This window comes from Microtus oregoni, unplaced genomic scaffold (genome assembly GCF_018167655.1).
Source record: "Microtus oregoni isolate MIOR12 unplaced genomic scaffold, Mior012 000027F_ref0000203, whole genome shotgun sequence".
Taxonomy (NCBI): Eukaryota; Metazoa; Chordata; class Mammalia; order Rodentia; family Cricetidae; genus Microtus; species Microtus oregoni.
Window position 1 is genome coordinate 12021582 of NW_024543086.1, and position 24770 is coordinate 12046351.

General features: G+C 44.8%; 1 protein-coding gene across 13 annotated transcripts in view; it reads left to right on the forward strand.

Annotated features, from left to right (window-relative positions):
- The window catches only part of Tenm2 (teneurin transmembrane protein 2), a 1249250-nt gene that overhangs the window by 934543 nt on the left and 289937 nt on the right, over window positions 1-24770 (forward strand). For all 13 annotated transcript variants that reach the window (XM_041675940.1, XM_041675943.1, XM_041675944.1 and 10 more), the window contains one exon: window positions 24464-24698. In XM_041675940.1, coding sequence (XP_041531874.1) covers window positions 24464-24698 — 235 coding nt within the window. The remainder of the gene's footprint in view (window positions 1-24463; window positions 24699-24770) is intronic.

Sequence of the window (24770 nt, forward strand, 5' to 3'; positions counted from 1 at the left end):
GGAAGGATATGTGAAGAAGGGCAAGATAGTTCTTAGAGTTTCTCAAGCATTTGAAAATGCCTCCTAGAAGGTGTTAGAGCTTGCCTTAGCTGCCAGTGAAATTACTGGAGTGTTGAAAAATTTGAATCCATGCAAAAATCATAGGAGTTTTCAAAATGTTATCATCTTGAGAAGCGACTTCCAGAACACCATGCCTACTCCTCTTCCCACTTCTCAAGTTCTATTGAAATTATCTGTCCCTCCTACTAGATTAAAAACTCCCTCAAGTTAGGGAGATTCTACCTTTTTCTTAGCAAGACCCCGGGCCCAGGCACAAAATGAATGTTTAATAAAAGTCTACAGAATCTATCAAATGTTTCTTCTGCCTAGTCTTCAAAAAACACTGCCTCTAGGATGGTGTGTCTCAGAAGTTTCAGTCTGGGCTGGAAGGGATTTTAAGGAATGTTTTCTAGTGATCCCATTTCCGATCCCTTGAATACTTGCATAGGAGAATAGATTCCAATCAAGGTCAACCATAGGCCACAAGCAAGCAAAGAGTGACAAAATTGGTAAGGGGAGATTTAGGAAAGCTTTCTTTCTGGCTCAGGGCTACATTTTCACGCAAGATAAGAGTGTTGTCCCTCAGATAGGAGCACAAGTGAGCAGTTCAGCTGTGTCTCTCTGCCTTCTGTCCTCTTCATGCACCGATTCTCAAGACGACGCTGTTATCTCTCCAGAAAATACAGCCCAAAGCATTACAGATGTCTGGTACAAGCAGAACACATATTAATGGTTATTGCTTAAAGAAGAGGCATGCTCAGATCTCTTTACTGTGCTCTAGGGAAATAGCAATTTTTACTTGCTTCCAGAGAAGACCAGAGACGTGCAAAGATCAATTGGATTTGGCTCATCTCAGCTAGAGGGGGCTTTTTGGAGGTAACAGAAATGGCGGGGCCGGCATGAGCAAGGCACATCCCCACAAACCCAGATTTCTTCACAGTTAACTTTTATGGGAGAGGAGCTTATGGATGCTTAAATGCAAACGTTCCCATTTGCTGCAGGAACAAGTAAGTTGGAGGCGTGGTGTAAAGAATGATGAAATATCAAAGAAAAAGGACTTTGGGGGATTCAGTGGAGACTCTCGGATCATTCCAGAAATGGGAACTTTGGCTATTCACAGTTAACTTATCATTTCATTTGAATTAACTAGGTTTTCTTTTTCTTCTTTCCATGGGTTAAAGGGTGTGTGTTCACAAGTGTGTGGGCTCACATGTATGCGTGCATTTACTACGTGCACATGTGTGTGGAGCTTAGGTTTAGTGCACAGAACCTTTTTTCTGCCTTAATGTCTGAAACATGGTCTCCCAGTCAAATCAAGAGCACAGAAATCCAGGTAGTCTCTTTAAGCCAGGCTGGTTCTGTTTCCACTTTTAAGAACTGAGTTGCTATACCTACCTATCATTTACATAGATTCAAGGGAATCTATGTAAATTCTGACTAGTGGACCAGGAATTTTAATCACTTAGCCTTTCTTCCCAGCCCTATCTGAGGTTCATTCCTTTTGGAAAAAAAAAATAAGTTGATGCTCAGCCATTGAATGAAAGGGAAAAGATAGTTGCTAGACAAAATATTTGGAAAAGAAAACATGACTCTTTTTGCAGGAGCTATTAATTAGATCAAGCTAGAAATTTATTGGCGACATTTTAAATGACTGAAAACGAGGTACCGATTCTGTCCCGGGAGAAACTACACAGTTTTAAACACCGACAGAACACATGCGCGCGGCGCCATTGCATACTGGCCAGTCTCAACTTTAGCAGACAGGTTTGCCTTTCTTTAAATCTTCAAAAAACAATCGGTGCCAAACTAGTGCACTGCCATTCTAGCTGCAGTGTGTGCCGCAGGACTAAAATAGCACCTTTGTCCCCTTGAAGAGCATCGCCATTTGTAATCATCCGAGAGCCGCCGCCATGGAGCTTGTCAACAGCAAGGGGAACTTTTAAATTGCTTGCCTTTGATGAAAATGAAATTGTTATCCCTGGACCATCTCTAGGAAAATAAATCGAGCCCTGATTCCTGCTATGCAAACAGATATATACAGCATCTCCCTGATTCAGCTCTTTTTCATCTGCGACGGAGCGACTGTACTTTATTATGATGTCAGAGCTTGAACTTGGGGAGAGGATGCACTTCTAATAATTAAGATGATATCAGGATGGCAAGCCCAATCCCTAAGGGAAGGTGAAAGGTTCCTCTGGGGGAGGCCGCAGAATGACTGCAAATTGGGCCACGTATTGGCCAGAGAAGTGTCAGGGCTATGTGTGAGACTCCTCATTGCCAAAGTGTGTGGATGATACCAGAAGGGAGAGTCCCCGATCCCATAAGCCCATTTAAAAAAATAATAATAACATGAAGCAACTCTTGCAGCAGGCAGGTGGTGCCTCATATGTTCCTGGGGCAGAGAATGAGCTTTCTGCCTTTAAAAGTAATTGATTTTTTTAAAGGAACGTGTCAAGAGCACTGGTTTTCAAAATGATTCTACTCACAAGTGTTGGGAAATAATACAAATGGCTAATTGCTTCAGAAATAGCCAGATTATTTAACTTTGGTTTGGACAGACGCTGCGTTGAAGAGCCTGGAACCATCCTGTCTCGCACATTAATGGCTGTCTTGGAGCTGGGGTCAGTCTTGCTTCTGCAGAGATAAAATCTGCACATCCCCCCCTCACTTTTATGTTCAGGGCATCAGCTCCTCCCGGCATTCTTAGCCCAAACTTTTGAGTGTTCTAAAGATAGCAGTGTGACATTTCTGTTTCAATAGAGCCCAAATAGTTGGCAAGATATAAAACACCTTAGAAGAAAAAGATATGCTTGCCAATTTTAACGTCAACGTATTGAGCTGCGGAGGTGAGCCATTGCAAGGCCAGGTTACCGTGGGTACCAGCGGCAGGGATGGAGGGTGCCTTCACTTCCGGGGGGTCTAATTTATCGCAGGCAGAGCACTGTGTCTCTAGCCGCAATTCTATATTTGAATGTCTCGGTCCTCTACAGATTGATTGCAACAAAATGGAACGTGCGGCCATTATATGCCAAGAAGGAAGTCTCGTTGTTTTCTAGTGGTATTGAGTCCTCCCACTGGCTGTTCCTCTAATGAGCTAGAGGGGGTTTGTCTGATTTAAAGAAAGCGTATGTTTACTTCAGGTATCAGTCTGGTGGAATGAGCCAGAGCCGGAGTCTGGGATCAACACTTTCCGACTTACCAATTATGTCTGTTTATTTCATCATTCATGCATTCAAACAAATATGCCCGTGCATGTAATAAACACAGGCATAGATGGAAGATTCAGCAGATACCCAGTTTGTAAGACATCCATGTAGTTCTGTCTCCAGAAAATCTCCCAGGACCCATCAAGTTGAAGGTGAGAAAATACTTTTCTGTAAAGGACCAGATAGTTGAGATTCTCTTGCGCTTTGTGAGCCACTGTGGTATCTATCACACATCCTATTTTACAGCTTTTCAAAACTGTATGAAATATTCTGACCCCGGGGCCAGAATATAGTCCTGTACCATACTTTGACAACTCCAAAGCTGAGCCAAGTATTGCATGTTTTACCATGGCCCACAACCACCAGGACATCACGCAGAAAACACTTCTAGAAAGAGACTCTTTTTGGCAGCCATGGCCACAGAGCCAGCTGGTGTCCATTGTCCATTCCCTACGTGTTCGTATTCACCCTCTACTGTCCTGTCCCCCTGGGGAAGTCAAGTCTTTGTGTAGAAGCCAGCAAGAATGCACAGCAAGTATTCTGGGTAAGCCTCTGGCAATTTTGGTGTCCTGGACTATAGCTTCAAGTGGAGAAATAAGTTTCTTAAATTCCCTCTTAAGTTTTCAGATTCCGTTTTGGAAGCTTTAGCTCTGGGCTCTGTTAGGCCCCTGTCTGGAGTCCTGTTTGGTCCTCATTTAATGCAGTGTTAAGCAGATCTAATGCTCCTTTTAACAAGAACTTCAGAGGCGACAGCCTAAAAGGAGCGGGGTATGTGATGGCACAGGATTAGGTCCAGAAGCAGCCCCTAGATTGGCAGGCTGACCTCAAGAAAGGGCACAGAACGCATCAAAGGGAGACTCGGAGATACACTTCTGCTCTTCCTCAGTTGTCAGTCATCAATTAAATGTGAATTATGCTCATTATGCCCTCTCGAAAACTGCAGCCAAATCCAGCTTCCAATTTTGAATTAATCTATCTACGTGATGTGGTTAAACAGAAATATCAAACGCTTGCGGGCAGTAAGTTCCGAAGATATGGAAAGTTCAGTAGTTTGGGCCATGTCAGTTCTAAATGGCGTGTGATAAAGAAGCGTAGGCATGACCTGGGACAAGTGCCACAGGGCCACAGCAGCCAGGACTTGAAGACAGTTATTTAACCTCTCAAAACCTCGGGGTCTTTTGTCCGCGCGTAATGGGGACCTCCCACGTCCTATGACTATTCAGGGAAATTTCTTCACAGAATTTGGCAGGTAGTAAGTGCCTAGAAGAAGTCAGCTCTTATTTATCACAATTACTAATATTATTAATGAATACGTGGAGAAATATGTGTTAAAGGAGACTCCGGGAAGGTATGAGTTTGGCGGAAGCATGAGATTACGAAGTTCCGGTTGACCCAGATTTAGGAAACCAGTTCTGTGCATCAGATGAAGCTGGAACTATTGACTTCCCCCAGAATACATATTCTACCTCTGTACTCTTCTCTTCGCTTAGGCTGCGAAAAGCTGATTGGAGAAGAACCACTCCCACTCCCATCATAATACATCAGATCCTACTACCTTACCTACCTCAAATAAACGTTTTGCACTCCCAATACCTTATGACATTAACTGCTTTGTTCCTGAAAGCTAAGAGCTTATACGGAAAAGAAAAACTGAGTCTTAACTCAGGACGGCACCACCCTGCACCCCCCCCCCCCCCTGGAAGGAGAAAGAGTTCCATGTAGCTCTCCTGAGATTTCCTTTGAAACGCTTCAGTTTCGAATCGTCCCTCATCTCCTGACCAAAATGTGACCTACTGGGAGTGCAGAGATGCCACACTGTTGTCACCTTTAAAAGCAAGGACCTGAGTAGGGTTGTTCCCCCTGGAAAGCAAGCACTCCTGACAAGTCCAGTCACTGATGTAACACGGAGAAAGGGCTGCTTCGGAGGAAGAAACTGGGACGAGGGAGTTTGGCTGGAGCAATGAGACATGCGGCGAGCCTCTGGGTATTAACCAGACAGGCAGTGTGATTCCTGCGAGAGAAGGCAAAGATAGCTCCTGCCTGTCTGCCTCTCAGCTCGCCACATTGCTCCAGCCTTCCCGTGCTCCTGCAAGGCTTTCTTGGTGTGGGACACAAACTCCACTGAGCGGGGGGAAACTGAGGCTTTCCAGGGCCTGGTATTTATATGCTCAGCATCGCCAACAGAGGAGGCTTGGCATAATTCCCCGAAGGCAGGCCGGCGTGCGGGAAACATCACCCTCGGATCGCCCAGGTAGGCAGCGGATGGCTTTTACTATGAAATTTGAAGCAAAGAAAGACCGTGAGGAAAAGAGAGCAATGGCTGATGTTTTAGCCATGTTGTTCTTAAGAGTGTTTGTGGGAAAGGTCAGAACACCCTAAACACCCAAGGGACAAGGACTTAGCTGGGGAAACTGTGGTGCCCAGGAAGGGAAGAGGGAGAAAGTCACAAACAAGCCGGGAGAGTCTCAAGCCTGACAATGTCCTTTCGGCAGAATATTCTGCCTGTGTTTATCATACCCCTGCTAGAATTCGCCGAGTTTTCTCCAGTCCCTTTTACTGGGACAGCCTCTCGTGAGCCAAGGCCCCTGCGGTGAGGGAGGCTGTGTTATTTTTCTGCCTATCTCTCTCCTTCCTGTGAATCCCCAGCCCCATCATTAGGAGGTCTCCTCGGCTTGGATGGACTGGACTGATGTGGTCACAGGTGCAGGAGTCACACCGACAGCTATGCTAATTATGCCACACCTGTTTCCCCAGGTTAAGCTGTTGCTATTGGAAACCATGATCCAACAGGCAGTTGTTGGCCATCAGTTTTGTAACAAACCTTGTACTGGGTCACAGTCCCCAATCCCCACTGTACAAAATGGCAAGGACAGTAAAGAGTGTGGGTGATGGGTAGGAAGACAGCATCCATACTCTGTTCTGGGAGACTGTACAGGGGAAAAGTCCACTCTGGTCCCCCAGGTAGATGGCAGTCAAGACACCATTTCTGTAGGTTCAGAGACTTCAAAAATAAGAAATCGTATGCTGGCTGCTGGCATTCAAAACACAGAACCTAGAAGCGTCCCGGACATTTTAGATGTAGACGTGACTCGGTAGCCATCTCCTGAGCATTCCTAAACCCACAACAGGCAGTGCTGAGCCATGGCATTCAACAGGGCAAGGTCACTCCCTCCGTCTCTCATCCCATCCCTTTCCTGCTCTGCCACTAAACTCCAAGCATTCTTCAGTCTCTTTCTACTAGAACCTTTAGAACCTTTGTCTTTCCATATCTTCCTCTTTTTTTTTTTTTACCTTTCCTTCCCCCTCTCCCAGAACCCACCACTTCATCTGTTAGAAAACGCCTAAGACCAGCAGAAGTTTCTCTTCCTGGGTACCAATTTCTGTCCCTTGGAAAACTGCCTTGTGCGCAGTTAGGAAGTGGAGCAGCTTGGGAAGCTTTGTAATTTGTTTCTCGTCCACTAATAATCGTGCTGCGATGAATAATGCAGTAATGCTTCGGCAAGGTTATGGATGGCATGGGGTGTCAGCAGAGAAGCCGACAGGACCGTGGGGCACAGCCATCTCCCCTTCGTGCACAGTACCGCTCCTTATCAGCTTGCAATGGAAGTCCAAGCTTCGGCAAACGACATTCAAATGAATTCACAAAAATGATTAGCAATATGCCAAAGAAGACTTCTAGGCAGATGCTGGTCCCCATTTTCTTTCCTCAGTGCTTTTTTTTTTTTTGAAGAGGTGATCATTTGTTGTTCAGATTTTTTAGTTCTAGGATGATTTCAATTCCTCATTCTTTCAGCAGGTGTCTAAAATATGTCTCTTTGACACAATTCTCCCTATAGGCTCAAATGATTCTGTCCTATTCTTAAAACTGGCTCTTAGTGTATAGGAGGAGGCTCAGTGGTAGAGGACTTGCCTAGCCTGCACATGGTCCTGGGTTCAATCCTCAGTACCTTTCAAAACAAAGAGGGATTAAGTCAGATTCACACTCCATGAAATCGGCTTTGCTGCTTATAGTTCTGCACTTTAATTGCAGAGGAGCCTAGGACAGCTTCACCCACACAAAAGCCTCCTCCGTGCTCCTCTTTACAATCATGTCCCACCACCCAGTCCCAGCCCCTGGCAGGCACGAATCTGTCACTAGAGTGTGTCTTTTTGAGGCTGTCATAGAATGGAATCATACAGTGTGCAGCCTTTTGAAACAAGCTTCTCTCGTCTGGCACAGTGCTGTTGGGGTGTGTCCAAGCGGTGTGTATAACAGTAGTTCATTCCCTCGTAGCAGTTAATTTTCAGTCATATGACTTTTCAGACTTGCATAGACTATGTTATGATTGTTGTGTATGTGGCCCACACCATGTTTCTATATATGTTTTAGATAGGTTTCTCCATCAGCTCACATACACACCATTGTCTGACATCAGTCTCCTCGGCAGCTTGAAAGCCCACGGTGTATCACTACTAATTCTATTTGATCCTTTTGTTTAACTGCATAATATTCCACTATATGGAGGTCGTGACACTCTGCCTGCCTGCTCTCTTATTGTAAGACATCTGGTCCGAGACACCTGTATTGTTTCCGTATCTTTAGCCCATCTTGACGCGGTATAAAAGTAACTTTTGCGTCTGCCCAAAGTAAAATGTCTTCCCAGTGATGATGATGTTCTGCTACTTTGGGTTGACTCTGTAAGTCATTTCGCTTTCCGTGCCCTCCATTCACTCTTTCCTAAAAAGCATGAGGCCTCTGCCTGTTTTTATGCAATCTGTTTTGGTTCTTCTTGGTGTCTTTCCACATGTGTTTCTGTTGTAAAAACACTGGATGGTATATGTGCCTTGTCTGTGAGTCGGTATGAGGCTCAGCATACACGGTGTAGATAGAGCAGGCAGACAATCGGAGGCTACAGCCAAGACCTCTTCACCCCTGGTTTCCACCTTGCTCCAGGGCTGTAGATGTCTTGCTCCTTTGCACAGAGTTACCTTGAAGGTCGGGTGGCTCCTACAGGTCTCTGGCGAAGACCCTCTCCAGACACTCAGAATCTAGAGCAGGGATTGCTCGCAAGTCTGAGCCTTGTAGAGAAAACGATATATCATACACGTATTCCATGCGCATAATTGAGGACTCCAGTTCGCCATGCTCTATTATCTAGAATTAAACATAAAAGACGTTGATAAATACCACATTCAGCTGAAAACACAAATGAATCAAAATGTTATAGTTTCTCTCCACAGGTAATAATTAACATTCTTGTGAATTCCTCTGTGAGCTGTAGAGCATCATTTAAAGGGTGCGCTGGCAAGAACTGTGTACTTTCAGACTCGTGTGTATGTCGAGCCACAGGAAGGAGACTTAGTTTAGAAGATACAATCAGGATGAGGGAGGCTGAGGGTAGCGATATACGGTGTGTGTGTGTGTGTGTGTGGTGTGTACAAACATTTTCAAAACAGTATGCATTTTCATTTTATAAGTGAGGATGCAGGGCGAATAAAGATATGCACGGAAAAGTGAGGCATCTTACTAGTTCATGTCTGGAGACATGATATGGTGGCATGTGGCTTACATAGAAGTTCGTCCGCATTAGATGTGTCTTTTTTTTCTGCTGTCCTACACACCAGGACTAGGTACCCTGAAAAGCCCTTGCATCCAGGGTAGGTGTCTGATAATTGATGCCGCATGAACATCTGAACAAATGGAGACGCAAATGAGAAAAATGAATGAGAAGCTAGATTAAAAAAAAAAAACAAAAACAGCAAGCTAAGAGCTAATGTCACAGGATGCTATTCCTGTGCAAGGGATTTAGTGGGTAAGAAAGCAAAAGGAATCCAAATCCTCCTTTGGATTTCTGTCACGGGATACATTTATTTATCAAGTGACTACGTATATAAAATTGTGCTAGGCTCTTTAGAGTGAGAACCCCACGGGATGAACATCTCAATATGGCAGGCTTAAGTTGGAAAGGCTGGTAAAGAGTTAACAGGGTAAATGGGAGCAGTGGGCATAATTCAGTACACCCTGTGGCAATGTGTTGTAGTGTTAAACATGGAACAGGGCAGCCACAAAGTTCCTTCCATGCATTAGCCTAGTCAACGAGATGAGTGCCTTTGGGGTCCTCTGTGATGACCTGAGCAGGCTTCTTGAAGGAGGAAGGGTTCTACTCAGGCTGCTCTTTGATACGGAAGTCCTGAGCCACACTCCCCTTTTCTTCCTAACCAGTCCTGTTACTTTGCGGATCAGCAGCTACACAGATGAACCCAGATTCACCCTGCCTCGGTGCATCCGAAGCCAGCCCGCAGCAAAGATATTTGAACGCAAGCGGTTGGTGATAGAGAGCTAACACTTTCTGCCGGCAGGAAGGGCCACAGGAGATGCTGTTAGTTGGTTTGGAAGTGAAACATGCCATTCCCACTTGGGTGTGTGGGAGGCCTCTGCCCTCCTTCCCTCCGTGGGGATTTCTGCTTGTACGGCACTTGTTGTCATGTTTGGGTTACTGCAAGAAGGGAAAAAATTGCTACGGTTTGCGTGAGCTTGGAGTTGTGTTTTGGCAAAGATACCCACATAGATTTGTTTCTTGAACTTTGAAAGAGTTCGCGTTTTTGAGGTTTGGGGTAAATGACACCATGGAGTTGCCTCTCGGAAATACTCTCTTTTCTGTTGGAATTTGGATGGCTTTTTGATTCTTTGGCTCTCACTGCCCCTGTCATTGTATAGCGCCTAACTAATTGGTCCAGAAACCGTGTACTCTGCCTACAGGAGATTCCAGGACCACGGATTCCAGACAGAATGAAATAGTAGCTTTACTTTCGTGTTGTTTACTTTCTAGTGCCAAAAGATGCTTTTTTATTGATGCTAATGTACATCAGAGACAGAGGAAACAAAGTTAGGGGGACAAGAGGGCTCCTGGGGGTATCTTTCAAGGTGACATCTGAGCTCAGACATGCAGACTAGGAAAGAGTTACTCAATTATCTGGATCCCCAAGGCTAAGGCTTCGGCAAGTGCAAAAGGCCCAAGGCAGAGGCCATGAGGATCTGGGCCCTTTCTTATTTGCGTCCGTGTTTTCTTGCAGAAAAGGCTTGAAACTAAGTGGAAGAGACAAAGCTAGGCTGGATTCTGTGCAGTCTTTATGCACCGTCAGGTTTGAAATGACTGTTCTTCCCGCTTCCTCTGCCTACGCATTGTTCTTACCAACAGTAGAATGGCTCTCCCTTTACCCTTCAGGTCTCAAACAAATATCCTCTGATCAAGAAACCCCTTCCCGGACCACACCGTTAGAGCGTCCAATAGGCAGTGTTAGGAATGGCAATTATTTTTCTCCTCCAAATCTGATTACTTCACTTGAAGGATGACTCGCTCTCCACATTATGGAGTTAAGAATGATCCCATTTGAGGTGATAAATACTAGGCTGTTTCCGTAATGCAAGAAGCCCTGAGAAACAAATTGCTAATTCATGACTTAGACCATCTAAATGTGATGAACAGCTCAGGCCATCAGTGAGGTGCTCAGCAGTGGGTTGTAATGTTAGAGCAACCGGCATGGCTCTGAAGGGAACCAAAGAGAGTGGCAGGTCTGGATTCCATGGGCTTGCCTCACCAAAGAGGGACTCAAGCTGAGCGGGTCCTAGCCACACGAAAGGAAAGAAAGGAAACCTCCACCTTTCTCTTGCTGTTTTTCACGGCAACATGAGCGCTCCTCAGAGACCTATGCTGCAAGATGGCTTGCTTTCTGATGACTTTCTATTTAGCACATGTAAGCTGAAAATGTGGAAAAACCCAAACACATTATCATTTTAATATTCCATTAGATCTGCAGCCACTCGCTGTAATTAATAAGTTGAAAATAAAAGAATCTCTTATTGTTAGTAGCGTTATTTGGACTAGAGATATTTAGCCACCAAAGTTTTTTTTTTTTTTTTTTTTTTTTTTTTAAGCCACAGAAATGATGATCTTTTTTTTTGAGGCACAGGTTCTGAGCCATCAGCATCCTTATTTACTCTGTCGAGAAAGAATGAAATGTTCTAGGCAGAAGTCAACAAATGTGGGTGTTCCCTAGGTGTGCCCCGCTGTTCCTGCAGGCATCTTCTAAGAGCTTTGGGTGTGTCGGTTGTTTCTCTGAATAAGCCCCTCTTGATGATGGATCCTTTGACAGAGGAGGAGACAGAGGTTAGGCATCTGAGCCCTGAATACAATCTCCAGGCAAAGCTAGAGCCACCAGTAGTATTCTTTTGTTGTTAAGATTATTTTTAAAAAAATAAGTAAGATTTATTTAATAAATTTACTTATAAAAATCTTAATAAATTTATCAAACAAATAAGAATTATTTAATAAATAATTTTAAATAAGTAAGATTTACTTAATAAGTTTATTTATAAAAATCTTAATAAATTTATCAAATAAATAAGATTTATTAAGATTTTTGTAAATAAATAAAAATATCACACACTTGAATTGTTAATTTCAGTTCTCTGACAATTCAGTGAATTTTTCTATAGTTCAGGTAGGCATTCCAAACAGAAGCTGCAAAGTGCCACATTAAAGTTTGCACTTTTAGTATTGGATATATTTTATTTATTTATCCACCACGAAAATAAAAGGTGCACATTAGAACTAGAGTAAAATAATTCGTTTTTTAGCCTCTTTGGTAACTCATGCCCATTCTCTGCATTCGGTCCTTCCTCATACACTTGTATTTATCCCTCTCGCTCTGTTTTCTCCATTTTATACTGGACCCAGGGTGTATTTATTTACAGAGATACGTATATTATTGGCTAGATTACAGGTATGAGTGAGAACCTGCAGTTTATTTCTTTCTGAGATTATGTGACCATGCACAGTATTATACCTCCGAAGTCCATCCATTTTCATGCAAACTTTTAACTTAATTTTTCCTTAGAGATGAGCAGCAGCCCAATATCCATTCATCTGCTGATGGGCAATTAGGTTTATTCCAATTCTCTGATACGATGGATGAAGCAGCAATAAATACAGAGGGGAAACAACTGTGTGGTTGAATAGTTTCCCACAATGGCCAGATTCATTTGCACCCCCACCAACAGTGAATACGGGTTCCTTTGGCTCCTCACCCCTCTAATGTCTGCTGTCAGGTGTGTCGATGACAGCCATCCTGGCTGGGCTAGGGTGATAGCTCAAAGTCGTTTCAATTTGCATTTCCGTGCATCATGGAAATGAAAATTGAGTTGAACACTTTTCTAAAATAGTTGTTGGTCATATGTGTATTTCCTTCTTCCTTCCTTGCTTCCTTCCTTTCTTTTTTTTTAAATTTATTTATTTATTTATTAAAGATTTCTGTCTCTTCCCCGCCACCGCCTCCCATTTCCCTCCCCCTCCCCCAATCAAGTCCCCCTCCCTCGTCAGCCCAAAGAGCAATCAGGGTTCCCTGCCCTGTGGGAAGTCCAAGGACCACCCATCTCCATCCAGGTCTAGTAAGGTGAGCATCCAAACTGCCTAGGCTCCCACAAAGCCAGTATGTGCAGTAGGATCAAAAACCCATTGCCATTGTTCTTGAGTTCTCAGTAGTCCTCATTGTCCCCTATGTTCAGCAGGTCTGGTTTTATCCCAGGCTTTTTCAGACCCAGGCCGGCTGGCCTTGGTGAGTTCCTGATAGAACATCCCCTCGCTGTCCTGAGTTCCTTACTCGTGCTCTCTCTCCTTCTGCTCCTGATTTGAACCCTGACAACCTAGATGCCCTTCAATGGAAGAATGGATGAAGAAAGTATGGAATATATACATATTAGAGTACTACTCAGCAGTAAAAAACAAGGACTTCTTGAATTTTGCATACAAATGGATGGAAATAGAAAACACTATCCTGAGTGAGGTAAGCCAGACCCAAAAAGAGGAACATGGGATGTACTCACTCATATTTGGTTTCTAGCCATAAATAAAGGACATTGAGCCTATAATTAGTGATCCTAGAGAAGCTAAATAAGAAGGAGAACCCAAAGATAAACATATAGGTATCCTCCTGAATATTAACCTTCATCAGGCAATGAAAGGAGACAGAGACCTACATTGGAGCACCGGACAGAAATCTTTTTTTTTTTTTATAAAAACTACCTATTCAGTTCATTTGTCTGTTTGTTGTTTGTCAGTTTTATTCCCTCCATATTTAGCTTATGTGAATCTTTGTAAATTTTGGATATTAGCCCATTGTCTAGTGCGTAGCTGGTAGAGATTTCCTGTGCCCCTGTGGGCTGTGTTTGCTGGTCATTTCCTCTGCTGGATGGGAACTTTCTTCTTATAGCCCCACCTGTCGGTACTGAGTATTCACTCCCGTGCCTTCAGTGATCTGTTTCAAAGTGATCGCATACCCCAATACCTTGTAATTGTTTCTGAAGGTTTTCGTGTTTGGGGGTTTAAATTAAGGTCTCTGAACTTAAAAACTGAAGGAACCCTAGCACTGGATTCATGAACGGGGGCTAGAACCCTCAGCAGAGCCTCTGGTCATAAGGGCATCAGCTCATCTTCCGACAACAAAAAGAAAGGCTTCACAACACATAGGCCTCCCATTTGCTGAAGTTTTCTTCTCTGGCTGTGAATATGCCGGACACTTGGGCTGGGGTAGGCTTTCTTACATTCTCTGATCAGCTGCTGGGTGCTTCCGCTCAAGGTCCATAGGAAGGGCCATGAGCACCAGAGGAGCCCTGAGCCACTTTAATTGGAAGATGTAAACAACTCCAAGACAGCTTTGAAAAAACCAATAATCAATCAATCATGAGCAAACCCCAAAGGGCACTCACTAACAGCATTTCAGCCACGGAGTCCCCGGCAATGGATGAGGTTTCAGAAAGGGCAGGAAGCACTCAGTTCTTTGTATGGGGTAAACTCTTGCTCTGACTCTCAGTGTGTGTGCGTGTGTGTGTGTGTGTGTGTGTGTGTGTGTGTGTGTGTCTGTTCTGAAGATTGAAAAAGTGTTTCTAAAATGTCTCCATCACTAGTCCTATACCTCCCATGACATCAGCTGTCCCTTGACAAGAAAAGAGACGCCTTCCATGGTCTGACATTCAGCAGACTTCTGTTTATATAGTATGGAGCAACTTTTGTTCTCTTGCCCTATAAGGCATGTACCAGGAGAGATTTGGGGAAAAGGTCACCCAGATAGTAAATAATTCTGCTGAGCTTTGAAGTGAAAATGCTCCAGGATCCTTTATCCCCTATCCTTGCCATTTAACTGGGGCACTTCACTTTTGCTGCCCCTGAATGGTAGAGATTAGAGCCTGTTCCCACACGCGTTCACCAGCGGCTCCGGTTATAGTCACTATTGTGTTGTCTCTTTATTTTGGTCCTCTTACTGTATTCACGGAACAAATGTGGTGGGGGATAGGAAAGAAGAGGAAGGAAGGGAGGGAATAAGAGAGAGGATGAGAAGGAGGGAGGAAAGAAGGGAGGGAAGGAGAAGAAAAAAAGGAAGGAAAGAAGGAAGGAAGGAAGGAAGGAAGGAAGGAAGGAAGGAAGGGGAAGGGAAGGAAAGGGAAGGGAAGGGAAGGAGGGAAGGGTAGGATGAGAGTTAAGGAGGGAGGGGAGGAAATCTACCCCACAGAAAATATAATCAAACACTTTAGCTTAATGGAAAAGAATTCTACTGTGAGGGTCTACACACACACACACACACACACACACACACACCTTAAAAATAGTTGGGCCTTTGGAAAATATTATGTTCCATAGGTAGGGAAATATCCAAATTATTCCCAGTTTATTTTCCAATAAGACCTCGAAAAGCTATTGAAAGAGCTAGGACGAGAGAGTTTACATTTCCGATGCAATTCTCTGCTTAGGAGAGTGATAATTCCGGGTCAGATAGCAGGGAGAGTATTTTCTGCTGCGGCGCAACAATCAACACAACGTTTGGGCGTATTAATAATTTCACTCCTAAACTTCTCGACAGGGAGCTCATGGGTCTTAATAGTATTGTCAAGATCCTTAGGGCAATTGAAAAGCCCAAAATCATTACTTTCTACTGATAGACTTTTCTCTCCCAGAGGAGCTCCAAATACCTAGGGTAATGTAGATTTATGGAAATGCTCACATACACTCTGCTTAGATGGAACTTGGCAATAAAATAGCATCTTTAGAAAGGTTCTTCTGCAGTATTTCTAGTGTCTGTGTATTTGTGTGTGTGTGTGTGTGTGTGTGTGTGTCTGTCCGTCTCTGTATGCATGTGTCTATGTGTCTGTAGGTCTTTATGTCTGTATGTCCATGCATGTGAGTGTATAGGTTTGGTATCCAGTGAAGCTGACTTTATCATCAGGAATACTTTCCTGATGAGTTGGGCCAAGTAAACACTGAGTATGGAACATGATAAAATGATTGGGCAGCTGGGTCTCAAGTCCCTTTAGACCTGTCTATGTGAGAGCTTCACCTTTCTGGGCAGGTTGACCCCAGAACCATTAGGACTCCCTATCAACCACTTAGCGCCTGACAGCTATTGACTGGGCACCCAAGCCAAGGTTCTCCTTCCCCTGTCTTACAAGTCCCTGCCTGTACCCAACTGGGCTAGGACTGAGCAACAATGGTCCTCTTCTTTCAACATGCCCATGTCCATCCACTAGAACAAACCACAGGTTTCTTCTTAAACTCTCACCATCCCTTTGACTCTCCAGGGGCCATGACAGGCTCTATCCGAAAAGTATTAACAGTACCAAGGGCCCTGACACAAATCATCCCAAGGAACTTGCTTTAGCGGAGGCCATTTCATCTCTTAGGGGAAAGGTACTATAGGTTGTGAAAGTTGTATCCATCTGAGATCTTATTTTGATGGACTCCAACAAGGCTCTGCCACAAACAAGATACCAGACATCATGGTTTACAAGCCAGAGGGAATCTTCATTCTCATATAATGTCTGGTAAAAGCAAATTTATAGGACCAAAAAAAAAAAGATTTGATTTTTTCCAGAGACTCTCTGAGGGGAAAAGGGATAGAAGATAGCAAGAGGGAGGGATTGCTAAGGGGTGCTCTGAAATTAGAGACCAGAGTTGTTGCACATCTTAGTAAATGTACTGAAGAAATATAGACGTTTAAAAGAACTCTGTATTATTATAGCTTAGTTAGGCTATTTGGAAGCAAAGCGGTGACCAGGCAGAACAAGGAACAAACATCCCAAAACAAGGCCAGAGGGGTTCAGGGTCACCTTTTCCCCTATCCTGCTACCTCTCTGTTACAGAACCTCCCTGGAAATAGCTATGAGAAAAATTAAAGACTTGCCACTGAGTCCAGCAGTCAATGCTGAGAGATCCCTGATCCCTCTCCAATGACGCCCTCCAAATAGGGACTCTGTTGTCGTTCCCTACTTCAACCAGCACTGACTCTATCAGACACTGTGTCCCCCTACTGGGCATTTGAAATAGGAGAGACAGACCCGGTTCCTGGAGTAGTTTATGTAGCAGGGTGGGACACGGGAGAGCCCCAAGAGAATATAGAGCCATGCACTGGGGTTTGTAACTAAGATGTATTCAATGTGAAAAGCCACCTCCCAGAAATGGCATAGGTATGTCACAGTTCATGACACATGATGGGGGGAGACTTACGTCACTGAACCAACCTGCCCCTCAGTTGCCTTAGCCTTAAAGTAGAGATCAGTGCCCACTTCCAGACAACTGTGTTGAGATGGACTGTGTAAGAATCTAAGCACACAAGCCACACTTATTGAACATGTGCACTCCCTCCTTCTTAGAGACTGCAGTTGGCCCTCCAACCTCATGAGTAATGGGAGTGCAGATGAAGCTTTGCTTTCTAAGTCTGCAGATGATAGCTTCTCATGGCAGCAACTCCCATGCTTCTGCTGCAGGACGTTGATCTGTTGACACAGAGCACAAACGCACGCATCATGGTTTTTACATATATTTCATGTAATCATTTCCTATACATGTTCACAACCCCTGCCATCTCTGGTCCTCTGCTCAGGCTGAGGGAACCCTTCCAGCAAGGTTATCATCCTTCATATGGGACAGTTTGTCCCCCATGCAGAGAGGCACTAACCAGAGTTGGTGCTGCTAGCCTGAAAAGCTTACTTTGTTCTTCTACCCGCCCCCTCCTCCATTTGAAGAGCTGTGGCCCCAGCTTGCAGCACCAGTGTACAGATCCATGCAGTAATGCTGATGATTTTGCCTGCCCTGGAAAGGCAGGAGGACCACACACATGGGTCTGGAATAGAAAATACACGTCCATTCTTAAGGGGTAAATCATTCGGCAAATGCTAAAGCAAGGAAGGAGGGGGCAAGCTCAGCACCCCAACTACCCTATATTTAGAGACAAATCAGGAAATCTTTTGGCAAACACAGGAGGAGGCTGGATTTGGATGATCCCTCCATCCATCTGTCCCTAGGGGGTTGGCCGAGTGCCGTGGGTCAGAACAGGGCAGGACGAGCCAGGACAGAGCTTGCCCTTGGTCCTGCCTCTGTAGACCTAATTGCTGCTTATCACTCAGGCCAGGGTTGGAGCCCAGAGAGGGAGGACTGGGAGGGGGCTTTGGGGAGAACACAAAAGGAGTGTGCTCTGCAACTCGGTGGTTCTGTCCTATTTCTCCCGACACAAACTGCAGGAAGACGCAGTGCAGGAGGTGGGGGAGGGAGGTTCTCTCCAAAGTCTCACAGATTTGACTGCCATTTAGGCATGTATGCATACAAACTGAGTCAAGCTAGATGTTCCTTCTGTATGGCTAGGTACACAGCATCAGAGCTGGGGTCTAGTCCCTTGCCTTGTGAACGTGCTCCGGACTTATGGCCCATGGTGCATGCCTGGGAGAGGAAGAAAACCTGGAATCAGATGCCTTCTGTGATGCTTACTAAGCTGTGTGACTGTGGGTATACGGCTTCTGCTCTGAGCTTCCCTCGCTGTATCTGTAGCATGGCGATGATGTGTTATGTACCCTACAACAGTGAGTTGTCATACAATGGAATCATGGATGTCTAGCATCTGGCTCAGCACCAACACAAGTGGGCCTACATTCACAGCAACCTCAATCCATGTTATCATTTTGTTGTCAGTAGCAACGCTTGTTTTGAATATGGAAATGAATCGTTCCAAGTCCCAAGTCAGAGTTACAGTCTTGGGACTCTCTGTCACAGCCAGGAGCCATGCCACACTCACAGGCTGCTCATCTACAGGCTGTATTTAAAGTCAGCAGGGCCTGGGCTTAGGAGTTTTGCCTCTGTGAATTCACTAGGTACCTCCCTCTAAGATCTGCCAGCTCAAAAAGCCGGGCAATGAAGCCAGAGTCCCAGGAAGTGCTCCTGATTTTCCAGAGAGCCTATAAGTTTCTGTGGTTTCTATTGCCATTGTCAGTATCACTGGTTATATGAAATCTATCACATGTATTTATCATAATATGTATTAGTAGCTTGCTAATGCCAAGAATGAGGTTACGTTACTTGTTTTATTGTATGTATTGGGGTGGGGGTTGCCAGAGGACAACTTTCAGAAATCAATTCTCTCCTTCAACGATATGGATCCTAGGGCTTAAATTCAGGTCATCACAGTTGGCTGCTGAACCATCTTGCTGGTCCAAGGCTCCAACTGACAGTATCTCATATAATTTTCTTAATGATCATATAAAGGAGGAAAGCTCATGATGCCCATTCTACAGATAAAGACACAGACTTGGAAATGCAGAATGTAGCTTTTTAGGGGCTAGCTATGTATCTAGCACATGAACAAGAAGACTCACGGCCCACGGTCAGCGCAGTTGTCTTCCAGTTCAATCCGCTCTCCTTTCTTAGTCCTAACCGGAGGCTGTTGTGCTTTGAAATCTTCACCCTCATTTCCCTGGCTCCCTTACAGGGTCAAAACGAACAGTGTCCCGTGCCAATTTGCATCCACCAAACACTCCAAAGTCTGCCAAGACCATCCCTACTTCTAGCATCTTCAAGTTGTTGTCAGGATTCAGCATGCTCAGGAGAGGTGGATGTGTACAAGGCAGAGAGTTCTTAGTTAATTTATCATGCCAGGGTCTGAGGGGCATGCAATACTTAAGACGAACCGTGGGCATGTCAGCACCAGAATGAGCGATCTATCAGCACGTAGGCAGGCCCCTACTTCCCGTTTTTTTTCCTTGCATGCACTTTATCATCCTTTTTAATCACCAAGAAAAATTGGTACTTACTATAAGGCAAGACAAGGCTGTCTTCATTGGTCCCTGCCCTCCCACACCTCCGTACCCTCTCCCTGGGCAAGAACAGTCCCAGCCTGACTCCCTCAACTGTTTATATAAGCAGAGTTACAGTAACAATAGCCAATCAGTAACCATTTACTTCCTTAGTTTACCTAGCCTTAAAAAAATTCTTCCTTAATGTTATCTGAAGTGTGGGTTGCTGCTTGCCTCCACATGTGTTTGGGCAGCTTTGCCAAAGTCAACAAACGAGGGAACAGATGTGCCAAGACCTCAGTCGGCAGAGACAGCCTGGAACGAACAGGACTCAGAGAAGAGCTGCTTTCTTCTTCATCAGTCAACCCAGAAGCACCTAGGGCAAAGCAAAGAGCTGCTGTGTGTGTCCCAGTCAACCAACGACAAGTGTCCCATGAAAAGTCTAAACTGCAGCAGCCCGGGCTATGCTGCCACAGAACAGACAAGGGCAGGGTTTACACATATGGGAAGCATCGTTCCTGAAAATCCACTTAGTTTTCCTAGGCCATTCAACTTCTTTGGGTCTTGATAGGGACCCACTACAACAGTTCCTTTCCCCAATGGTGAATGGTCATGCAGAACCTAAAAATAACTTCTGGTTCTCATTGTTCATGATGATAATGATGATAATGATGGTGGTGATATATCTACTTTTGAGACAGTGTTTCTGTGTAGCCCAGGCTGGGCCTTTCAGGGTCTCAGTCTAAGCTCATCAGGTGCCTTGTAACTCATCAGCACAAAGCTTCAGTAACACTTGCCTTTTGCCCACGAGGGGCACATTCAGCAGGCTGCCACTCTATAAGCCATCACCAGATACAGTTATTTGTATTTAAATTATGTTATTGTGTAATCTTGCACTCGGGTTCTAGAAGAGGCATCAATAATATGTACAACCAGCTAACCTAATAAATGTAACCTAAGAGTGGACGTCATGGTTCTCTTAGAAGGCTGGTTTTCTCCTTTGTGTTTCATCCTAGAGCGGAGCTGCCCATCACTTTAGAGAAGGGCTTCTTCTGTGCTTGAGTGTGCTGGAGAGCAGGAAAGCATGCTGACAGTCATTGTTTGAATCTTAGCAAATGGAAAACCTTCCCAGGCAGCAAATCCCAGAATGTCCATGATGAACCCTGGTGACTACAGAAGATGCCTTGGACTCATCAGAGGGACATTTGCCACAGCAATCACAAGGTGCCCCAGGTCAAACTGAGAGTCACCAAAACAGCAGAATGAAAAATTAGAAACAAGGGACAGCAAAGGCCACTGCTGTATTAGATGATCGCTAGGGTTGATGGCATACTAGAGAAACCACTGAGAGCATGCACCTCTAACCAGATGTTGCAACAGAAGACACACTCATTTCAGTCCTGAGTTTTGTTTCAGAAGTCTAGTGTACTACAACACAATTGAATTTTCGTAATATTCACATTGTCAGTCACTGACCTGGAATCATTGACCAGCAGAGCTGAAGCTGGATTGCTTGAAATCTGTGTTCCTTTTCAGCTGCAGTTTCTCTTACCCATCATCTTACAACCCAGAAAGAACCAAAGTGTTCTCTACGCATGAGTTTGTAGTTTGACAGGCCACCAGGTAGCATGTTCAATGCCTTTGTCCTTTCTCACATCCACAGTGATCTTAGTGGGTCATCATTGCTGCATTCCACCCTTTGGCACATGAGTAAAACTGAGAATTTGAGGATTAAAAGGGAGTAGCCTACTCCGCTTTCTGCAACTAGAAAGCAGTAGGCTCAACCTTCAAATCTAATTCTCCAGATTGTTCTCTTTTGCCCTCCAGCTCAATGCCCATCCCACCCATTGTCTCATCACTCTGTGTTCCCTGGTGGTCGCATAACCACTCTGTGCATTTTCGTTATTTTTTGATCTTACGCACCTAGCTGAAAATATGGCCACTGATAGATGGATACATGAGCAACTCCGGTCAACATTGTGGAAGTAGCAAGAATTTTTCATCAGGAAGGTGCCAGATAATTTTTGTTTTCATTCTTATCAGTAATCTCCTCGCAGTGAACTAACATATTGCTTCACAGGAGGGTAAAGCGAATGAAGAACTGAGTGTTCTTTCAGCTTTCCCTACTCTTATTTCTCTGGGTTTTTTTTTCCCAGAAAGTTTGAAGCCTTCCTTTCAGGTAAACAGAATAGACTCTTGACCTCTCTTCCAATTAATATGGATGCTCATTGCCTAGCGTCTTTGAATCATACCATGTAGCAGCCAAACTCATTCTCCCCTTGCCCCAGACATCACCCTCTGGAGACCTCTCTCTCTCTCTCTCTCTCTCTCTCTCTCTCTCTCACACACACACACACACACACACACACACACAACCACAGGAATTCCACCCACTCCTAGCACAGATGGGCAGTGAAGCAAAGGCCACACAGCTAGAAGAGGCAAGCTCTGCTGGGGTGAGCAGACAGGAAGCAGGACGGGCTGGGAACTCTTTCGGAATTACATTCCTCACTTGGCCTCTTTGTACTCGGAGAGAGTGTGTGGTCCAGGGTGCTGGGGGTGGGAGCCGGGGGCAGAGGAAGACAGAAAGTTAGGGCTCGGAGCAGGGAGAGTGGATTCTCACCTGTGCTCCTCATCTTCCCCAGGCAAGTCTCTTAATTGCCTAAGTAATGGGGAATAATGATAGCACTTGGATGGGAGTTGAGAGGGGAGAAAGAAAGGCATGAGAATTCATTAACCCTGTGTGAGGGGCTGGAGAGTGCTTCTGAGAGACCATTATTACATCATTTTGCCCCTTTCCCACCTCTCCCCACTAATAGGAGACAGATAAATGCTAAATAACGACGTAATAATACATTGCTAGTCAGACAACAATGCCGGCATATGTAATAGCCTGCTACAGCTATGAAACTCCACCAAAGATGTATTTAAAGTGTCACCGCTGCCTAATGTAAAACATGAATTACAGGTTCATTTAGAGGACACGATTTAAAATCTATACAACCGTACCTTGGCATTTCCCACTGGGTTTTAGCTTTAGTTGTCTTTTTTTTTTTTTCTGAACATTAGAAAAAAAATTCCCAAGTAATTTCAACCCAGAGATACTAACTTCAAGGAGCAGTTTCTTCTGTCCTTCCCTTTTCTGTTTTCGTCGGTGCCGGTGGCTCCAAACCTAGTATCTTTTTTGACATGTTGTCTTTCCCACAGAATGCTTCACAGGAACCCCAGAATGTAGATTACACCTTTTGGAGATGTAGCCTGACCACATAAGGAGACAAGTAGTTGAAATTTGTGTCAAATTGCTTGTTTAAAAGACTTGAGCCAACTTCTTAGAGCCAGGACGGCAGGGGCTGGGGATTTTCAAAGTTGGCAGGGGCCGAAATGACAAGGCTCAGCAGTCACCTGGGGAGCTGCCAACACTGACTGGAGGCTTCAAAAAAAAAATAGACTTTCTCAAGTACATGAATTAAAAGTCATGTTTCAGCATCTATTAAAAGGAAATTGTAGGCTTACATCTCAAGAGTAAACCACTTTTGCTTAGGTTATGTTTGAAATAGCACATTGTGCCCACGGAGAACCGGTGGCTACGAAAACCCTGGACAGGGCTATCCTGAGTAAAGGTATTTACACAGGGACCTTTCCAGTGACAGAGATCTCAGGTGAGCATTTTCCCTGCAAGGAGAGGGGATTTCAGTATTTGCAAGATGGGATGTGATTTGGAGCCAGGATCATGGTTTCAAAACATCTCCCTTAGCCCTCTGCAGACTCTGTCCTGGGGTCATCTCATAGTGGAAAGGAGCTCTCAACCTAATAGAGAGGGCTGGCAGACTCTCAAAAAAAAAAAAAAAAGAAAGGAAGGAAGGAAAGAAGAAAAAGGAAACATATACAAGCATGTATATGTTTTTATACCTATTCATGTACCTACCTATTTATTTTGAGTTGTCAGCTTCTTAAAAACCCAGGAAACTTCATCCAAAAGTACACCTCTTCAGGGTCCCCTACTCAGCTAAGAGACATGTTTGCCTTAAGTCACGGTAACACTGACTTCCAACTACTCCAGTTCAATCCTATCCACTTTCCTACCTAGTCACTACCACGATTTCAATGCAAAGTCACTCCCTACCGTGTGTGTGTGTGTGTGTGTGTGTGTGTGTGTGTGTGTGTGTGTGTATTCCATACCTCTGGTATCACTTCTCCCCATCCACTTTGTTTGACACAGTGTCTTTTGATCGTCACTGCTATATACGCTAGGCTCGCTGCCCTGAGACCTTCCAGGAATTCCCTTTCCACTGCCTCCCATCTCACCGTAGAAAGGCTATGGTTGGAGAAGGACACTGTTGTGTCTGGCTTTACATGTGTTCTGGGAATCCAAATCTAGATCCTTATGCTTACACAGAAAGCACTTCACCCACTGAGCCAGCTCCCTAGCCCCGTAACCGTGTTTAATTGACACACAACAATTGTACGAAGTGATGCTTCAATGCACTGTGTGGTGATCAAATCCAGGCAGTTAGCATCCCTGCCGCCTGAAACACTGCACTTCTCTTGGATGAAACATTCAAGAGACCATCCTGTAGTGGTAAATACACTTTATTGTTGACTATAATGACTTACTATTGTAGCAGAACCCCAAAGCTTGGTCTTCCTATGTAACTCTCTGTGCCCTCCCTCCTGTATAGCCTATTGCAACCATTATTGTATCTTCCATTTCTACAAGAATAGCTGGATTGGTTTCTTTTTTGTTTCACAGAACCTAGGCCTTTAAGTTTTTACCAAGAAAGGGAATAAAAACTTGTCACAAAGCAAACCAGCCTTGAGAATATTGTCGCTTCCGTTGCAATTATCAGATAATTCCAGGGACCATCCTTCCCTTATCCAGTTGGTTTTTCTAGCCTCGACCCTCTGTGCTCTCTAATTGATGCATATCAATAAATACAAATCAAAGCACAGTATTTGTTTGTGACTGATAACCCTGGGGTGTTCTCGGAAGCCCCACCTGTAACCTCTGGTTTGTGGTTTGCAGTCACTAGGGACATGGGGCTTTTGGCTGTAAACCCCACCCCACAGGTGCAGAGTTCCTGAGACTGGAGTCTGCAGGTTCTGATGGCTCTTTCTCCTTCCTCTCTACCAGGCCCTCCGAACCACCACAGCCAGTCAACTCTGAGGCCCCCTTTGCCACCCCCTCACAACCACACGCTGTCCCATCACCACTCTTCGGCCAACTCCCTCAACAGGAACTCCCTGACTAATCGGCGGAGCCAAATCCACGCCCCAGCTCCAGCACCCAATGACCTGGCCACCACACCGGAGTCCGTTCAGCTTCAGGACAGCTGGGTGCTGAATAGTAACGTGCCACTGGAGACTCGGTAAGTTCCTTCCCCTACTCTAAGTCACCTGAGTCACCTGGCCCTGGGTGGCTCTTAGCTCTTGTTGGAGAG